General features: G+C 53.0%; 7 protein-coding genes across 8 annotated transcripts; 5 read left to right on the top strand and 2 right to left on the bottom strand.

Annotated features, from left to right (window-relative positions):
• Positions 1-58: 58 nt before the first annotated feature.
• PV07_10817 lies at positions 59-2,673 on the bottom strand. Of its 2 annotated transcripts, XM_016398178.1 has the most exons (5): positions 2,589-2,673; positions 2,427-2,541; positions 2,213-2,371; positions 1,656-2,155; positions 59-1,604 (listed from the first exon to the last, which is right to left on the bottom strand). In XM_016398178.1, exons 1-5 carry the CDS (start codon positions 2,609-2,611, stop codon positions 344-346), a joined length of 2,058 nt encoding a protein of 685 aa, XP_016245369.1. In that variant the 5' UTR covers positions 2,612-2,673; the 3' UTR covers positions 59-343. The 2 variants fall into 2 exon arrangements, with proteins under 2 accessions (XP_016245369.1, XP_016245370.1); XM_016398179.1 differs by having other exon boundaries at positions 2,213-2,541.
• A 143-nt stretch (positions 2,674-2,816) lies between these two features.
• On the top strand, positions 2,817-5,519 carry PV07_10816 (uncharacterized protein). Its single transcript, XM_016398177.1, has one exon. The coding sequence runs from the start codon at positions 3,057-3,059 to the stop codon at positions 4,356-4,358; it is 1,302 nt and encodes a 433-aa protein (XP_016245368.1). The 5' UTR covers positions 2,817-3,056; the 3' UTR covers positions 4,359-5,519.
• A 656-nt stretch (positions 5,520-6,175) lies between these two features.
• On the top strand, positions 6,176-7,554 carry PV07_10815 (uncharacterized protein). The gene is made up of 2 exons (XM_016398176.1): positions 6,176-6,681; positions 6,746-7,554. The coding sequence occupies exons 1-2, from the start codon at positions 6,628-6,630 to the stop codon at positions 7,022-7,024; spliced, it is 333 nt and encodes a 110-aa protein (XP_016245367.1). The 5' UTR covers positions 6,176-6,627; the 3' UTR covers positions 7,025-7,554.
• A 1-nt stretch (position 7,555) lies between these two features.
• PV07_10814 (uncharacterized protein) lies at positions 7,556-9,416 on the top strand. The gene is made up of 2 exons (XM_016398175.1): positions 7,556-8,108; positions 8,157-9,416. The coding sequence occupies exons 1-2, from the start codon at positions 7,972-7,974 to the stop codon at positions 9,088-9,090; spliced, it is 1,071 nt and encodes a 356-aa protein (XP_016245366.1). The 5' UTR covers positions 7,556-7,971; the 3' UTR covers positions 9,091-9,416.
• A 461-nt stretch (positions 9,417-9,877) lies between these two features.
• On the top strand, positions 9,878-12,186 carry PV07_10813 (uncharacterized protein). The gene is made up of 2 exons (XM_016398174.1): positions 9,878-10,622; positions 10,679-12,186. Exons 1-2 carry the CDS (start codon positions 10,226-10,228, stop codon positions 11,380-11,382), a joined length of 1,101 nt encoding a protein of 366 aa, XP_016245365.1. The 5' UTR covers positions 9,878-10,225; the 3' UTR covers positions 11,383-12,186.
• Positions 12,187-12,596: 410 nt separating this feature from the next.
• PV07_10812 (uncharacterized protein) lies at positions 12,597-15,610 on the top strand. Its single transcript, XM_016398173.1, has 3 exons — positions 12,597-14,106; positions 14,169-14,460; positions 14,524-15,610. The coding sequence occupies exons 1-3, from the start codon at positions 13,414-13,416 to the stop codon at positions 15,021-15,023; spliced, it is 1,485 nt and encodes a 494-aa protein (XP_016245364.1). The 5' UTR covers positions 12,597-13,413; the 3' UTR covers positions 15,024-15,610.
• PV07_10811 (uncharacterized protein) lies at positions 15,571-17,036 on the bottom strand (the record flags this gene model as incomplete). Its single annotated transcript, XM_016398172.1, has 3 exons — positions 15,571-15,736; positions 15,808-16,065; positions 16,141-17,036. The coding sequence occupies 3 exons, from the start codon at positions 17,034-17,036 to the stop codon at positions 15,571-15,573; spliced, it is 1,320 nt and encodes a 439-aa protein (XP_016245363.1).
• Positions 17,037-19,008: the final 1,972 nt, after the last annotated feature.

Below are 19,008 nucleotides of genomic sequence, written 5' to 3'. Positions count from 1 at the left end.
CTGAGCTGATCAACGCAGAATTATCTTTCCGATCGTCATGCACTGGCACCTACTGTGCGTTTTGCAAGCACTACTGTCAAAGACGTCGGAGATATTCGACACCAACCCAAGCACCGCAGTCACTGCTTGTCGGAACAGCCGGGACTGCGTTGGAGACGTCGGAACTGTTGAATTTCGAAGGCTATGAAAATGAAAATCGGCAGATGTAGAAACTCCCAGGTCGTGGCAGTTGGACGGCTATACCCACAACGCAAAACCCACATTGATATCGTCTAACGCATCGCTCGTACACTCATTGTTACACAGTAGTCGATCGTGTCCTGCATTAGCGTTCCCTTTCCCTTCAGCCTTGGCCTCCTTGGATCTTAGTCAAGGTGAAGCCGTCATCCTCACTCCCTGAGTCTTTGCGCTCCTGCTGCGTTTTGGTCTCAGCTGCCTTCTTCTTAGGTCTGGTTCTAGACTGGCTTTCCCTTCTATGTTCTGGCAAGTCAGCAACAGAACTGACAAAGCTGGATCGGTGGCGATTTTCCCCAAGCATAAACGAGAATGATGAGTCCATCAACGATGGTCGTGACACGGCCTTGTTAGTGACCCCACCACCAGCCTTTCCGACCATGGGATCTTGGGTTGGCTCCGTGGTTCGTGATTCCGGTTTCGTGTCGTCTTCGCGGTCCTGTTCACCCTGAACAGCCTCGCCTGACTTGTGTGCAGATGGATTGGTTGTTTTGGTGGAGTTCTTTGTATCGCGGACCTTTTGTTCCTTTGGAATTGGGATGTCTGGATTGGACAGATAGACCGAGACAAATTGGATTTTCGCGAGGCATATATTTAGATCGTGCTCTGCCTCCCCAGCCCCTTCCGGAGCTGTCAACTTGATCGCCCTCAACGACTCCAAAGCATCATTGAGCATTTGGCCCAGCACCACGTTCCTTTCCTGTAACATTTCTAGTTTCTGATTCAGATTCTGTGATGGGTCCCCAGCTTCTCCTTCTGACCTTCTCGGCTCTGGGCTGACTAGCGGAGGTGTATCCAGGCTGGAATGCCGAGGGTGTGAGGATTGGTAGTGGTTCATGTTACGTCGAACTTCGCCAACTGCGCTTCTAACGGCTTTCGAAACATCCCACCCTTCAGTTCGTCTGTGCAGATTGCCTGTGACTTCTCGGAATAGCCCTTCGAGCTGTCTCTGCGGAGATGCAAACCGGCCTGGAGATGCGCTTGGTGACTGGCGGTGTTGAGCGGGTGCGGTTGGTCTGATAGCTGGTGAACTGCGGCGGCTCGGAGCTTCGGTGCGCTTCGGCCACCTGCCAGAGTATCGTTGGATCACTATTGCACCAGCTTCGCTGTCTCGATTCTTGTCCAAAAAGACGGCATCTCTGACCAGGGACCGGGGGTCTTCGGTAGAATTGGGCAGAGTATAATGAGTTAGTGCGGTGATGGCGGCGGTGTAGTCTGCTTCGATCAATGACCAACGAGATCTCAACAGCATTGCAACGCAGGTCAAATCGACGATATCTGATCTCAGGTTCTCGGCAAAGAGAACATCCCATACTTTGAGGACGTCCTTGAAATCGAATTCCCGGCCGAATAGCAGTCGAATCCAGCGGCTGGACGCTGTCAGGTATGATATTTTACGCGATGAAAAGAAGACGACTCACATAGAATAGATCTGGGGAAGAATGCCGAGCACATGCAAGTGGAGTGCCAGTTCCGGATCGACGGCACTCAGGATGTCGTCGTGGATTCTCTTGCTTCTTGCAATGATAGGAGACGAGTCGCGATTCTCTCCAACTTCGTAGAATGCTTTCGCCGTCTGCATCAAGGCGCAGAACAGGTTGAATGAGTCGTGCTCCACGAATTTGCCGTCCAGCACCTCTATCATGAAGTCCATGCCTTCGGCCTTTTTGTCACCTTCTGGAACAGCGGTTAGATCCACGGCATCTTGATGGACGACCCAGATGATAGGCGCCAGCAGCTCGTGCATTCCCTGCCGGTAGCCGATATCCGGGTTCAGCTTCGCGTAAATGAAAAGGATGTCTAGCAGTCTCTTCTGAGTAGCGGGTTCTCGGAAAAAGTAGTTGTCCTGCATGCATCGTGTTACATCCTGGAATATCTCCTCCCTGTTGATCTCGTCCTGCCGTAGACTTGCCCAGGGAGACTTTGCTTCGTCAGACGTCAGATTCTTGAAGTATTTCCAAGAGATGCAGCCACATACATTTTCGTCGTCCGCCAAGGGATCTGCAGACGAATGAAGATCATTGGGATGCTCGATGAAGCGTAAGAAGTGATCTCGCAGGGAAACGTATGCGGACCGAGACTCCGCCAACTTCTTGGACCACGAACCCTGGCTTAACGGTCCATATAGAAGAAAAGCCTGCAGAGTTGCGGTTGGTAGATGATATTTCTGGAGGGGCCCGCCAGTTACAAACCTTCCAGGAAACGGATCGCAGCCCATCCTCACATGGATCGAAGCCTTCACCGTCTCGTACAGCCTGTCTCAAATCGACTCCGATCGAGGTATTGAAAATCAACGTCCACCGGCGCCTAGACCGAAGTGAGTCCGTGAGTGATGCACAAGCGATTACACTTACTGTATATCTGCAAAGTTTCGCATGACCGCCAGTCATGTCCAAAGAAGGAGGAACTGATGAAGAGACTGTGTAGTTTCAAGACGGGGCGGAACCGAGTTGGTCGCACATGGAACGTCTAAAGTCATGGGTTCGGACTTGCAGGGCGAGTTGTCCGGGATGCTTGGCACCTGTGCCGCTTTAAAAACCTGGGCTTGTCGCTCAACGCACAACTCCCAACCCAGTCGTAAAGCCGGCATCACCTACCAACAGACGAGGGCGTATTCGGCCCCGATAAAGGGTTTCCTCGTGGGGTGAAAAAGGCCTGGCCGAGCAGAGGCCGGCATCATTCTCGTCCCAAAGCGGGCTGATTCGCTAGCAGGATTTCTATCCCTTGCCATTATCTAAGTCGCCCACTGTTACTCTGCGCTGACCACAGCCTGTGTCCGCGCTACGTTCCACAGCCCTGGCCTGTTATGTAGTCTGTCAAAAATGTCTGCCGATTTGTATGCAGCGTTTATGGCGGAGGAGACGCCTCCAAAGCCAGAGGGGACAAGCAATACACAGCCATATGTCGCGGCGACGACTGCGACTTCCACAAACGCTTCCAGTATTCAGGCCCCAACTTCGAACACGAGAATGGCTCAAGCAGCCCAGCAGCAAAAGGTGTCTTCACCCCTCTGGCAGCGAGATCCGGGGGGGAGCGATATCCTGTTTGATGCCGAACAAGCTGACTCCGGAGACGAATTTGGTGACTTTGAGATGGCGGGCGACTCCCCGAGTGATAGGAACAATACCAGACAGAATAATTCTCTGAGGCACGAGTCTACCAAGACACAAAATCCGGCACCTTTAGCTTTTGACCTTCCGGAACCAATTGAGATGCTCAATTCCTCGTCGCATCCAGAAATGAGAGTCCCCACAACCTCAAACATCCAGCGAACCCAGAGTGGTACGGAAAGCACGGAAATCGACGTGAAACCTTCTTGGGACGATGATTGGGGCGACTTTGAACAGACGGAGCCTCAACCTCCTCAATCGGTTGCGAAAGTGACCGCTCAGTTGTCCGATGATGAATGGGAGCCTGTCGAAGACGGAGTGCCTGCGTCAATGCAGCAGATTTCCCACCCGAAGTTTCCATCAATAAAAGGCAAAGCTGCGGAGGCCACTTTGCAATCCAGTACCCAAGCGTTGGCTTTTGAGCGGCCTAACAATGTCCCGCCGCCGTCCTCGCTTCTGCAGTTGCTCTCCTCTGTTTTTGAATTCATCCACCAAAACAATGCTGATAGTATGATGTCGCAATCGGAGTTAGCGTCAAGGTTGCTGGTTGTCTTTCGAGTTTCCAGCCGAATCGTCGCCGGCAGGACCCTACGGTGGAAGAGGGATACCGTCCTAGCTCAGAGTGTGAGGATAGGTCAGTCAGGCAAGAGTGGCGGAATGAAACTAGCAGCAGTAAACAAGAGTGAGACAGCCAAGGAAGAACGAGACACTGAAGAAATGGTTCGACATTGGTCAAGCTACGTCCACGAATTCAACAGCATCCTTGCTCAAGCTGAATTTCCTCCATACCGGATGAGACTGACTGCCTCCCCTCCCATCAAGAGATTGGGACAAACCAATCCCCCTGACTTGTCAAAGCAATGCGCACTCTGTGGGTTGAAGCGTACAGAAAGATTAACCGATGTGGATTTCGACGTGGATGACATTTTCGGTGAGTTTTGGGTTGAACACTGGGGCCACAAGGACTGCTTCGACTTCTGGTATTCGTACAAGAATATGCTCGAACACCGTTAGGCACGACCATTATCTTAAGGATATACCACCGGGATTCGCTTCCGCAGACTTCGAAATTCTGTCTCGGTGCCGGAATGCACCTTTCACTCGCAGCAATCGTCCTCATTCCAGATGCTGCAGGGGCCGGACGCATCGGGACACGGATCATCAAGCTCGTACCTGTCGGCCTCTCCCTCCACCTCAGCTTCTGTCCAATGGAAAACCTCGCACCCGTCGCACTCAAAATTTGAGTCAGGGTCGTCGCCGCACAAGCAAGGACCCCAGGACCGATTGTCATTGCTGGAACCCATCGTCCTGTCGCAATCGAAACAGGTGCGAATGGAAATACCCCCGAAGGCATTTCCTCGCCACTGTCTTTTTCTTTCATCATATGCCGTGTCTTGCTCCATGGTTACACCAGGCCTGGCATACCCTTCCGGCTCGTCCCATGACCAGGCTGCAGAAGAGTTGAAGTTGATTGCTGGACGGTATAGGAGACAGTGATGGCAGAAGAGAAAGTCTTGGGGCATCCAGGACGTGAGCCTCGACATCAGGACCATATACGTATCGTGGTCCCCGGGACATTCCCATCGAGCTTGTTTGATAAATGGCGTAACGTGTGCAGCCATGGCCTTAGAGGTGAGTGCGAGACTGATCATATTCGCTTTGCATGATATCTTTTGGAAGATGCAAGTTAGGGCGCAAGGTGGAAGGCATTCGAAGGCTGACAGTGCCTTGGGGCTTGAAGTGGCCGTCTGAGACTAGTTTGACATCAGATCGAAGTTTTCGAAAATGATAGCAATTGGGCTGACCGTTTGTGGAAACCAAACCTCACTCAAATCGATCTTGAAGTCCTGGTGTTTTGATTCCTGCCTACGGTGCGGCGAAGGGGCTGAGGAGGTGACCTGACATTTTGTGTTGTTCTGCACCGATGTTTCAGTCCTTGGGAGGGGACAAAACCAACAGTCTCCGTCAGGAAGAGACCACACCATGGTATGAGGAGAGAGCACGTCGCATACACTGCGAGACAGCATCCAAGCCATGTGAGCTGAATACTTGACAGGACTGGAATCTTACAGCATTGAACAGGGCTTTTATCGAAGAAGAAAAGAATGGTCAAACAAGTTTTTTAGGTACAATCAGAATAGATTGTCGATCGAATGGTGACGAGAAAGTGAAAATTACTGGCAGGTGCATTTGCTCACTGCCTGAACTGTAAGCATGGCCTTTGTCTCCCTACCTAGGTACCTGCCATTTGCACTCACTTCACCTACAACACCGCCGGGCAGTGGCTGCAAGGCATCACTTCAATGCAACAAAGCCGCGACCGCGACATCTGGAGCCAAAATCCTTTTGCGAGGACGACCGTCTTTACAGGAGACAACAAAATCTCAAAAGTTATATTGCTATTAGCGACACTCAGATACACAGATGATGTCACCACTTCATTCTTTGGCTGAACCTCACCGATTCCGCATCTGAAGTCCCTTTTCTGCACAGCCTTGCTATCATCCTAGGTACCCATGTATTCTTCTCAGAGGGCAATAGAAGGAGAGCAGAGGGAATGCTCCGGAGACACGCATTGAACGGCATTGTCCCATATGACTTAGGGGATTTGCTTTGTTACCTCAAGGAAGTGCTTGTCGAATAAATAAATGACTGAAATCACTATTCCTGCAAGGACTAGAGGACAGCTTCATAGACGACGTTCACAACAACGAGCAACTAGTCGACGGTAGTGGGGCTGGGACGAACGAGCAAGGCCCGAGTAGTGACGAACTCTCCGATAGGATTGCGGCCCAGGCCGCAGTAGTGTCTAACCCCCAGGATCGATTCCCCTCTCCCACTGATATCCGTGGCTGCGTGCTTTGGTTGTGCAAATCATCCTCCTGACTACTTCGAGCAGTAAAGAAACGCCTAACACGAGCTACATCACCGTGGTAAGGCTCCCAACACTCCGGTCACACGGTTCAGTTCCTCAGAACAGTCACGAGCCACTCGGTCGGTGTCCCTGGCGTTTGCGAAGCCCCCCCTCACCAGAAGTGGCCTCCCACCCAAGACGTCCACTTGACACTTTCCGCCGTCGATCACAAGCCTACCATCAGCCCATTGCTCTCGGGCTTACAAGGAGAGGGCGGAGAGCACCTCAAAACCAAAGGTTGTGCGAGAAGATCTCGGACGAGCATTCAGCGAACAGAAGAAAAACTGCAGCTTGGTGGCGGCGGCGAGGAACAAACGCTCTCTGGCTTCAACGGCGTCGAAGTTGTAGCCAGAGACAGCTCTGAACAGCATGGGTCTTACGTACAACGTCTACCTCGATTCTGCTAAAATATTTGGCTGCAAGGTATACCCCCTTGGTCAACTACCTCCGCGTCCCTTTTGCTAACGGAGCCGGTCGACGCCCTTAGAACTGCAAGACACACCTGGCCGACTTTGACGACATCATTTCACGCAATTTCCGAGGCCAGCATGGCAAGGCCTTCCTATTCTCCACCGTTGTCAACATCAAGCAGGCTGAAGCCATGGAACGCAATATGACCACCGGTAGACACATTGTGAGGGATATCAAGTGCAAGCAGTGCGATGAGACGGTGGGTTGGAAATATGATAAGGCCTACGAGGCTGCAGAAAAGTACAAGGAGGGAAAATTCATCCTGGAAAGTGAGTTGCTTTGCACGGTGACCTGAAAGAAGGGCCAGGCCATCGGTCCTAAGGAGCATCTTGGGGGGGCCATTGGAAGGGACTGGAGTTCTCTAATCTTTGTGCCTGAATAACACCCTTGGAGTCGACCATCCTGTCAGTTTGAACTAGGACGTGTCAGTTCGGGTCTTTGGATTTGGTATAAGGGATATTGCGTTAGAGCAATGAGCGAGCGATACCGCTGCACTTCTCCGCGAAGGCCCATCCAGATGTGGGACGCACCCTTTGCGATCGGGCAATCCCGCCGACTTCCCACCTTGTTACTCTCGATACTGAAGCCGGGCACTATGGGAATTGCTGCGCAGCAGTCTTTTTGAACATCAAATTGTTTCCGGCGGAACTCGATTCCCGTCTCTGGTGGGGGATAGATAGATCTCTGCCCGAAACAATGCCATTTGGGCCGCGCATTCGGAAGCCGTTTTCGACCCTCCCATTGGATGCCTGTTTCTGATGCTCATTAGGCTCGACGGGTTTCTCTTCCACTGTCCAATCTTTCCCTCTTCCAAGCTGTGCTCCCACTGTGGGCAAGCAACACGGACGCAGCTATTGCCTCTGTCGGGATCGCCACAACCTCTAATACTCAACGAGAGCCAGGCGTTACCACTGATGACTGGTCCTAAGAGCGCTGGAATGTCCGCTGGTGTGCGTCAGCCCACCTTTGATCTATCCACACCATTCCCCCGCCATGAACCCTCCGAGGCTGGAATAAACACACCATGTTGCTAACCCGTAAATAAATGACACCCAAAAACAATTCTCCTCCGACTGAGGCCGCAGGATTTACTTGCTTCCCTCACTTCGCAATAGCTCCTCGCCCATCATATAACCCGAGCTAAAAGGCTCCAAATATTGCCGTCGTGTTCTGTCTGCCCAGAATTCCACACCTCACCAACCGATTTAACACACAGAGACAAAGGCCAAAGAATAGCACATCATGGCTTCGAAGGGTACGATGAAGGCGGTCGTCTTCAAGGGCAAGCTGCAAGTTGAAGTTGAGGACAGACCTATCCCCAAAATCCAAGATCCCAAAGACATCATTGTCAAAGTCAGATACACTGCGCTTTGCGGGAGGTATGCATCCAGTCCCCACTGTCCTGACCAGTACTGACAAAGGAATAGTGAACTTCATGTCTTTCGCGGCCATCAGCCGTCCGGCACTGGCTTCATCATGGGCCACGAGTTTACGGGAGAGGTTGTTGAGACAGGTTCCGACGTCAAATCGTTCAAAAAGGGGGACAAGATCGTCACACCCTTTACCACCAACTGTGGCGAATGCTTTTACTGCAAGAGAGGGTTCTCATCACGTTGCGAGAAATGCCAACTCTTCGGAACGGTAATCCTCGACGGCGGGCAAGCAGAATACTGTCGAATCCCACTGGCAGACAGCACGGTCGTCAAGGCCCCAGCGAATATTCAGGAGAATAAGCTTGTGCTGATGGCCGACATCTTTCCGACAGGGTATTTTGCCGCTGCCAACGCATTTCGAGGGATGGACCAGGAAGTGATATCGCAGAGTGTCGTGCTCCTCATTGGATGTGGACCGGTCGGATTATGTTCCCTGGTCTGCGCTCTCGAGTACAAACCCAAAGCTATCCTCGCCATCGACGGCGTTGAGGCTCGTTTGGAGCAGGCGAGAAAGCTCGGCGCCGAGCCCTGGAATTACCAGAAGGACATGGATGGGTTGAAGAAGCGGGTATTGGAACTCTCGGACGGAAGGGGAGCAGACACAGCAATCGAACTGGTAGGTCACAGCAGTGCGTTGGGCATGGCCTTTGACCTTCTGAGACCGTGGGGCAACATTTCTAGCATTGGCGTCCATAACGGAGAGATTCCATGGACAGGAAATCAGGCTTACGGGAAGAACTTGAGAATTCAGATGGGCAGGTGTCCAGTTCGAAGCCTCTTTGAAGAGGCCCTGGACATGCTTGCAAAGAAACAGGACCAGTTGGATTTCATGACTGACAACATCAAGCCTCTCACGGAGGCCGTGAAGTGGTACGATGAGTTCAACAACATGAGAGTTCAAAAGGTGGTTTTTGAGGCAGATAAATGAGCGGTTAGGAATACTTGCCTCCCTTCTGTCTCTAGATCCCTACGCAGGGGTTCACAAGATATTGTAGTCCCTGGGGGTAGCTCTGGCTAATGCAGACTGGATCTCAACCTTTGAATCTCCCAGGATTCCCCATGTTCCCGAGATCAAACAAACTCTGGTACAACGGGTACTACGTTTGGACATGGTGGCTGCATGCGTTCTGGTGGGTCAAAGACGTTTATCCCCGCCACATAGGATCTTGGCCCAGATTCATGATGCCGATGAGAAGATCGGATAGTATTCATGGCATATTATGCGGGTAGATAGGAGGTCAGGGAGGCTGGCGCAAGGCTTCAACGTACAATCAGGCGGTCAGTCGGTCAGTCGGGGCCGAGGTCGGCTTGACCAAGTCTGAGAGGGAGGGAACAGAGCATCGAAATAGCTTGTGAAACTTCATGGCAGGGATTTGCAGTGCCTGAAGGTCAAGAAAGAGTTAGTCCACAGCATTTGGTAGAGACGGAGAAGACGTACTCATACTCTGTAATCACATGGCTCTAGAGCTCGAGTCGCAGGATGCATCAAGCATTAAGCCGTCTAACAACCAGTTGGAATTGGAAGGCCGAAACCCGAAGGTTAGTGAGGCTGGAGCAGGAGCAGCACAGGAGCAATAGCTGGAGCTGTTGCTGTGCCAGTGGCCGGCTGGCCTATGGGAGGGGACCCCCTCCTCACTGCTCTTCGCTGCTGCTGCACATTCGCCGCTGAAGAGTTGTGCTTGGTCGCCTCCAGTTTTTCCACTACTATTTCGTTTGTTTCTCAAAACTTGCTGCATCCTCAACACCACCACCGCATCTCGAATCGCCCTTCGCCGCGCACCTCACACCTCACACCTCATACCTCACACCTCATCCTCGACCTCTTCTCTACCTCATCCCTTCCATCCTCATACCTCGTCGTATTCCTCCTCTCTTCTCCTCCATTCTATCTCCTTCCCCGCGGTGCACTGCATCTTCTCTGCTACGCAAGATCACCTGCCATCTGCTTAGTTGGACTCTTCGCACCTTGTCGATCCGCAGTCGCCCACATCCCACGTCCAGCCCGTCCTCGAGTTAACTCCCTATCATCCTCAACTCCGACACACCTCCCGATAGACATCACGATGGCCTCCGTTGACTCTGCTGCATCTCCAAATCACATTGATGAACCTGGTGTTGCCGACTCTCTGTCCCAGCTTAATGTTGGAGATCCACAGAATGACACTCCGAAGACCGAAGAGGAATATGCGCAATCCCAATTGACCCTACGTGCTATTGTATCAACCAAGGAAGCTGGTGTCATCATCGGCAAAGCGGGAAAGAATGTTGCTGATTTGCGTGAAGAGACCGGTGTCAAAGCCGGCGTCAGCAAAGTTGTCCAAGGTGTTCACGATCGCGTTTTGACAGTCACTGGCCCTCTTTCTGGCATCGCAAAGGCGTACGCGCTCGTGGCCAAGGGCCTTCTTGAAGGCGCACCACAGATGGGTATGGGTGGTGTCATCCAGAATAATGGCACGCATCGTAAGCATTTTCTCCAATCTCCTACTTTTCGACCTTCGCTGATTTCCCCGTTCCAGCCATCCGTCTTCTCATTTCCCACAACCAGATGGGCACCATCATCGGCCGGCAAGGATTGAAGATCAAGCATATCCAGGACGTGTCGGGAGTCCGTATGGTTGCCCAGAAAGAGATGTTGCCACAATCCACCGAGCGTATAGTCGAGGTCCAAGGCACCCCCGAAGGTATCGACAAAGCTGTTTGGGAGATTGGCAAATGCCTGGTCGATGACTGGCAGCGCGGGACTGGGACGGTTCTTTACAATCCGGCTGTCCGGGTTCAAGTTGGGTCTGGTCCTCTCCCTCCCGCGGTTGGCAGCGGTGGTATGTCTGCGGGTGGCAACTTTGGTGGTGGTCGGTCCTACAATCGTACCGGTAACGGCGCGGACTTTAGTGAGACGCGTACGTACAATCGCAGCGCCGATGCGCCACGAGGAGGTGGTATTCCCATGGTCACTGAGGACGGAGAAGAAGTCCAGACCCAGAATATCAGCATCCCCGCCGATATGGTCGGCTGCATCATCGGAAGAGGAGGAGCAAAAATCAGCGAGATCCGCAAGAGTTCTGGGGCCCGCATTTCCATTGCCAAAGCACCACACGACGACACCGGCGAGAGAATGTTCACCATCATGGGCAGTGCTAGTGCCAACGAACGTGCCTTGTACCTCCTCTACGAAAACCTCGAGGCAGAAAAGGGACGCAGACAGCAGGTCTCCTCTGAATGAGGTGCGCATGCTGCCACAGCCCGGCTCCTTGTCCAGCACGACCACTCTTTCCCCACGCTCCTTGAAAATCCCCCGTCCAACCATGTCCCGCCTTCAGACTCGACGAAATGACAGTTCGACTAAAAAGCAAACGGCATTGTTTTTCCTTCTTCGGCGTCGGATAGATGGTGTCTTGCGCAAAGCGACATTGACGAAGCTATGATACCTTACCTCTCGCCTGGGGCGCGAGAATTTTTTGACGAATGATGACCTGATCTCGAGCTTGGACGTGACGAGCTCCATCCATCGATCCTTGTTTAATGTTCTCCAACTACCAAACACCAATGCAAATCGATTCCCGACTCACAAGTGAACTCATCCATTTCCCCCAACCACTGTTTCCCCATTTTAAGCCTCATCGCCACAGCCCTACCGCCCAAGGCTGGATTCTCCGAAGCGAAGGAAAGATTAGACACTGGGTCGGAAAATAGCGGCGGAGGAGATGCCCTTGAAATGTGTTGTCCGTGGCTTATCTAGAGGATATGGCCAACGCTAACCTAGGTATCACGCGGCTGGTGCAGGAGGATGTTCGTTGAGCACCTACTTAACAAAACTCATGCCGGTCGAAGAGAATGAGCGTATCAGACCAGAGGACGGACGGGCCTCCTCTCCCTACGAGTACTTCAGATGAATCCAACAGCGAAAACTTTTCGTCCAAACCTCGCTTAAGTAGTGACCATTTTCAGTTCGTAACATTTCCAGCCGACTGCAGCGTTGATTTGCCCAAGGCGAGTGACTCGTAGATTGGTCACCGCATGTTCACAGCCTCTGACAGGCGGGAATGAGACAAGTCAGCTTCCGAGGGGCGGTATGTGAATCAACGGCAGCTCCGCTCACCATAGGCTAGCCGGGCTCAAATGAGGTTGTGTCAAAGTTCCTGCTGATGCCCGAACGTTGCAGCTGCCACTACTGCTGCATCCTTTTTGCCCCAGGCGCTTCAGGACCCCTGGTGTTTAAACGGTATCGATGGCCAATCCAGTGGGAGAGCCCGGAGTAATGGGGTCCGGAACGCCCCTGCAGCATGGATAGCAGGGAGCGAGGGAGACGTAAGGGACCTGATTCCCAGGCCTCGCGCTGCAGGTTGTCAGATGGAGACCAGTCACGACATGCCCAAAGGGGACAGCTGAAAGCGAACCGAACTATCGCAAAGCGTGAATCACGACTCCGTCTTAGGTGGACAAGACACATGTCCGTGGGATCTGTCTCTGTCCAAGGTCACCTTGTGCTTTTGATCAACTGTATCGTGGACTTCTGGCTTGCGAGCGTGCAGTAAAATCTCTCTAACCAACAGGTGCACCCAGCTCGCCAGCTCTCTGCCGCGCTGGCCCTGTGCATCTCGTTCTCTGGCGTTTCAGGTAGCCGCCCGTTGCAGATCAACAATCCACCTTCGCCAAACCGGGTGACTTGGCCCTCGTCCGGCAAACCACGCTTGACGTCGACCCCGTCGTCCTCGTGGCCTCAAGGGTCTCGCTTTGGCTGGCGTGGGCACTGGGCAGTCAGCAAAACCAAATGCAAATCCATTACTTTGGACTTTTCCAAACCTCCACGCGCGTGATTGCTTTCATGCACTAATATCACAACATCTACTATACAGCAAGCCTCCTCCCACCGAGCCTTGCCTTGCCTGACGGAGCCGTCCAGCTTGGAGCACCGTATTCCCTCCGCTCTGGTGTCACCATCGAGGCACAGGGTTTGCAAGGCACACAATCCGAGCCCTGCGGCTGCGTCTGCGTCTGCGTCTCAACCTCGACTGCACCGTCGTGCAACGGGCAAAAGAACACGACCAATTTGCCTCCCACCCGCTGCAGGATTCCGCCACGATAACCTCGATAACGCCTCTCCCCACTGAACTCGAACTGGTTCGAGTCTACTTATTAGAAAGAGAAAGCTGTACAAAATATCGGAAATCCTGACGGTGCTTCCGAAAGCCCTGCTATTTCCCACGCATCATCAACCTTCCTGCCGACTCTGAGCGCACCCTATAACGAAATCATGTCTTCCCCGGTGCCGCTTCTTCGGCCACCTGTCCCTGGTGCTCGAAGCTCAAGCGGTAGCCGGACCCCTCGTTTGACATTGGGAATTCCGCCTTCACCCAACCAACGACCAGTCTCTGGAGAGGGAGAACAGGCTGCTGAAGTCCCCCGCTTCAGCCTGGCCGCATCTGGAGTGAAGGGGCCACCAAAACTATCTCTTGCAACACCGATGGGAAGTCTCGGTTCAGTGCAAGAAGGAGCAACCAATCTAAGACCACAGATACAACCCTTGAATATATCCGCAGTGACAGGAAATGAAGCCATTAGCAGGCCAAGAGGGGATAGTTTCCACGCCGCCAGCGTTCCCGGATCTGCTTCGTCGTCCACATACTCAGCCCTCTCATTCGCCATGCACGGTAGGCAAGCTGGGACACCTGACCCATCCTCGGCGATAAGTTCGATCTATTCAGAGGCCAGTATCGGCGGGACTTCGATGGAAAGAGAGTCGAGTATGGGTGGGTTGTCGGTGGACTTTGAGAAACTCGCGATCGAGAAAGGCAGGCCGCTCGATGTGGAAGACCTGGACGACGAAGGCTGGGGTGCAGCGAGTGAACAGAAGAAAATTATCGAACTGGGTTCTCTGGGTGAAGGTGCGGGAGGGGCGGTGACACGGTGCATGTTGGAAGGCGGCAAGACCATTTTCGCCCTCAAGGTATGTTTGCATCCACCCGAATTTGTTAGAGGCTCCTGTCCCTGATATTGGACTTCACGCAGATCATCACCACCAGTCCCGACCCAGACGTGAAAAAGCAGATCCTTCGTGAACTCAAATTCAACAAGAACTGCACGTCCGAATATATCTGCCAATACTACGGGGCTTTCATGGACAAATCCTCGAGCACGATATCAATAGCAATGGAGTTCTGCGAGGGTGGCAGCCTGGACAGTGTCTACCGCGAGGTCAAGAAGCTGGGTGGCAGAACGGGAGAAAAGGTCCTGGGCAAGATCGCAGAAGGCGTGTTGCATGGTCTCACCTATCTCAACAGCAGGAAGATCATACACAGAGGTAAGCCACAAAAATTCAGCACCAGGACTTCCTCTCGAGACTTATTGACATGATGCCATGTAGATATCAAACCTTCTAACATCCTCCTCTGCCGTAACGGCCAGGTCAAGCTCTGCGACTTTGGCGTTTCCGGTGAATTCGGCACCAAAGGTGACGCCAACACCTTCATAGGCACCTCTTATTACATGGCCCCCGAAAGGATACAAGGGCAATCCTACACCATCACTTCCGACGTGTGGTCTTTGGGTGTGACCTTATTGGAAGTTGCACAGCATCGCTTCCCATTCCCAGCCGACGGGACGGAAATGCAGCCTCGTGCTGGCTTGATCGATCTGCTCACATATATTGTCGCTCAGCCAATACCAAAGCTAAAAGACGAGCCCGAGAACGGCATCAAGTGGAGCGACATGTTCAAGTACTTTATCGAGTGCTGCTTGGAGAAGGAACCCCCTAGGCGAGCCACACCGTGGCGAATGCTCGAGCACCCGTGGATGGTCGAGATGAAGGCAAAGAAGGTCAGCATGAGCTCCTTCTTGAAACAAGTGTGGGATTGGAAAGACTGAATGAACGACACGCTATCTGGGCCAGAACTGGGGACGCCTTGCGATGTCGATTTGAACATGACTATGCGGAAGCGAATCTTGGATTTTGATGACGCGATCCCCTGGAGGAAAATACGACCGTATTAATGCTGGAATGAAGGGAAGTAAGGATTACTAATGGGCAAGACTCAACGGCTTCGCTCTGAGGCAACCACTCGCTGAGAGGCGTCTGGATCAAGGACAAGCACCGACCAGCCCGAGATGATATTGAGGTACTACACCTTGGGTGTGCGAAACCGAGCCTTTGTCCTGATGGGGCGAAGACTGTATTGTGCCATCAAGGCGGACCTGCAGCGGTTCGATGGCTCAATAGTGCATACTCGCTGCAGTTCGAGCAGCTGGGTGCCCTTATGCATCTATTATCGTTAGATAGAGTTACGGTGAAGTCAATGAGGTCAATGCCGGGACAGAGCGAAAGAAGATCACATTAACCAGCTGAGAAGCGGTGCTACTCTAATTTCACTGATCCCAACTGCCCTGATAGTTGCCCGTGCCGCCGCCACGACGTTCAGAGCTTGGCTTTATGTGCAATCAGTGTGTATCCCCTGGGGTAGCTTTCCAGACGATCCTTTTGCATCTCATCAATATTCCGCATTCCGGCTGTGAGCATGGAGATGTCGAACTCGGCAAGCAGGCACTTCATGACGTGGCGGACGCCCTCTTCGCCCATGATGCTGTTGTTTCGAACTGTGAGTATAGTTTACAACTCGAGTTAGATTTTACAGGGGGATAGTATCCAACGCACCTCAGCCCGTAAATCCACATCCTACCGACCCAGACAAACTTTGCGCCCAAACACAAGGCCTTGATGACGTCCGAGGCGCCTCTCACGCCCGAGTCAAACATGACGGTTAGTTTCTCGCCGAGTCCGGCGTTGACGATGTTCTCGAGAGCGTCGAGGCTGGCAATTGCGCCGTCGACTTGGCGGCCCGCGTGGTTCGAGACCACGATGCCGTCGACACCCAAGTCCACGCAACGTTGGGCATCGGCGACAGATTGGATGCTGCGAATATCAGAGAAATCAGAAGTTAGACGCTGGTGATGAATCTAATTGGGGCACCAGGTTCCACCGACTCACCCTTTGATACAAAACGGCTTTCCGCCACTCAGCCCCTTCCACGTCTTAATCAGCCAGGGGATCTTCTCCCAGTTGAACGCCCGGCCGTGCCAAACATTGTCTATCCACATCGCACCGGCCTCCTCGGGCTGCTTCTTCGGGTCGATCCCCGCCTCTTGCATGCGTTTCTGGAAAACCGGGTCTGCGAGCCCTAGATCCGCGCCGATCCCGCGATAGAAGGCGTAGTTGGAGGTTGCGACGTCGTCATGTCGCCAGCCAAGTTGCCATGTGTCGGTCGTCAGGACACATGCTGTAAAGCCATGGTCGACCGCTCTCTTCATCAGGGAGACAGCCAGCTCATCGTCATGGGGCAGATACAGTTGGAAGAAGCGGACCGGGGAATCGTTGTCTGCGCCTTGAACATTGACGGCGTCGGGCATTTGGTGACCGGCGTCATTCGACGCAGCAACATCTTCAATGGTGCTCGATCCGGCGGTGCTGAGCGCATAAGGCAAGCGAAGCTGGCCCGCAACTTTGGCGACGGGGAGCTCGCCCTTAGGGTGGTAGATCTTGTTGATACCGATGGGGGCAAAACCAATCGGGGCAGACACCTTGTGGCCAAACAATGTCGTGGTAGTGTCTCGCTCATTGACATCCACGAGCTGATGTGGAATCAGTCGGTGGCGGAAAAAGGCCTGCCGGTTCGCCAAGTGAGTCCAGCTGTTGCCAGCGTTGCTCTGAGCATACAGTCTGCCATTGACGGACAGAGATTCTTCAGCGCGGGCTTCAAGCTTATCGGGCCGCGTGTTGAAAGGGGCCACTTTGCCCTCATTCAGCGACCAGAAGGAGTTGCGCTGTTCTTGCTGCCAGTGAGGAGTGCTGCGGTGGTAGAGCTTGGGAATTCGAGGATCACTCATTTTGGGAGAGAAATAGATCTGGACTAAGCGAGAGAATAAAGTAATAGAAACAACCAACCAAGGCCCAAGGATTACAGAGAAGACTTGTTTGAGATACTCGCAGAGGTGATGTGATTTCTCTCAATGTTCCCCTGTTGGAAGCCCAAAACTCACCGTTGGTTTATACGTAGAACCAAAGAACAGCCTTGTGGTCCTCGAACTCGGACAGACAGAGCGATGCATGACATATTGTGCTAGACGGTGTGCTTCCCGGCAGATCGAGCATGATCGTCACCACTATGCATAGCAGGGGGAGGATGACGTTGAGATGGGACGGTAGACGTAGTAGATGCAGTTGATGGACTGAGATGGCGGTGGAGATTGGACATGGAGATCGAAGCTTGTGCTGCAGGGAACTCTTTTATTCGATCGTCAAACGCCACGCCCGGAGTATTTTCCGGGTCACTTTAGGGAGGACTTCACGCCTTGAGGGTTGAGAGAGGAAGTCAATGGTAAGGCCCCTTGTTTGTCGATTGTGTTCGAGGGCGCAGCAACGCAGTCTGATGCTGACTTCGTCCCATGTCCTCTCAGCTAGGTTCTAGGGAGATGGAGCCAATGTTGCCAAGGATTTGCCTCGACACGCCAACACTTGACAATCGACAGCATCTGCCCCAAACAGTCCCATCAAACCTTCATCCTCCCTTCCTTGCGGTATCCTGCTCTGCCCACCACTTCTTAAATGCCTTCTCTGCGTCTTTGAGCGCGTCGAAGCCCAACAGATCTTCCTGATATCGACTGTCTATCCACTTCCACTTTGTTTGACTGCGGTACCAGTCCAGGCTCGCCAGAGCTGCATCCCGCTCCTCCTGTTCGGGCCCATCGTGAAGATGGAAGTATTTCCGGTTGGTGACTGCTCCTAGCACATTGACCGTGGTACGCGACTTGCGCAGCTTCTCATACAGCCTCAGCACGGCTGAGATGTGGTCCTCCGCCTCCAATGTTGCGTGATTGCTCGCTGACTTGTGCGCAACTTGTCCCAGCAGGAATCCCAGCACTGCGCCATCCTCCACCGCCATTGCTGCCCCCTGTGCCTGGTATGGGAGGGTTGGATGGCATGCATCGCCCAGCAGTGCAATGTGATCCTGCGCCCGATCTCGTCAGTCGACACCTCCAACTGGCCGAGGGACTCACCCACCCGTGTCCATTTCTCGAGTTCTTGGTGATGACAGAGCTTCCATTTCAACACGGAGGAAATGCACGAGATCAATTTCACCAGGCTACCGAGGTCAGCATGTGTGCTCGGCAGTCATCTACCACACCTTACATTTCATCCCATCCTTCGAATGTCATCCTCATTTCGTCAAGATCTCCTTTGACCGTCCTAACACCGGTAGGAAGATTGTCCGGTCGAAGCAGCACAAGGTTGAATTCGGCGCCGCCACGCACAGGATAGAACACACAGTGCTTATCAGGCCCCATCCAAAGTGTCACGGTCTTCTTCGCACATAGCTCTTCGACCCGCGGATCATTCAATTCCGATAATTGTTGGCGCGAGAAAGTCGCCCGATATGCGAGATCGCCGGTTTCGACTGGCGGCGAGGGGTGGCCCAGGATGGCGTCGCGCGTGGATGACCAGAGCCCTAAAAGCGTTAAGACGAGCCATGATCAGAAACATGGCTGGACATCATTCACCATCAGCTCCAATGATGACATCTGCCTTGATAACCTCTCCATCAGACAATATCACCTCTGTGCGGTCAAAGTTGAGGTCTGTCACGTTGGCATCCAGCTTCACCTCTGCTCCAAGCCTTTTTGCCTCCCCGAGCAATATGGCATGGTAATCTTGTCGATGGATGACCCTGTTTACGATCAGCTATCAGGAATCTTGTTCTGTGGCGCAGATTGGAACGCACATCCATGGTGCACCCATTTGCTTGATGAATTGCTCGCCTACAGGTCTTGAGGCCAAGAGCTGTCCATCCCGGTATCTTCT

Source organism: Cladophialophora immunda (assembly GCF_000835495.1).
Source record: "Cladophialophora immunda strain CBS 83496 unplaced genomic scaffold supercont1.6, whole genome shotgun sequence".
Taxonomy (NCBI): Eukaryota; Fungi; Ascomycota; class Eurotiomycetes; order Chaetothyriales; family Herpotrichiellaceae; genus Cladophialophora; species Cladophialophora immunda.
The sequence above is the reverse complement of the archived record's forward strand: the minus strand, read 5'-3'. Positions and strand labels throughout refer to the sequence as shown.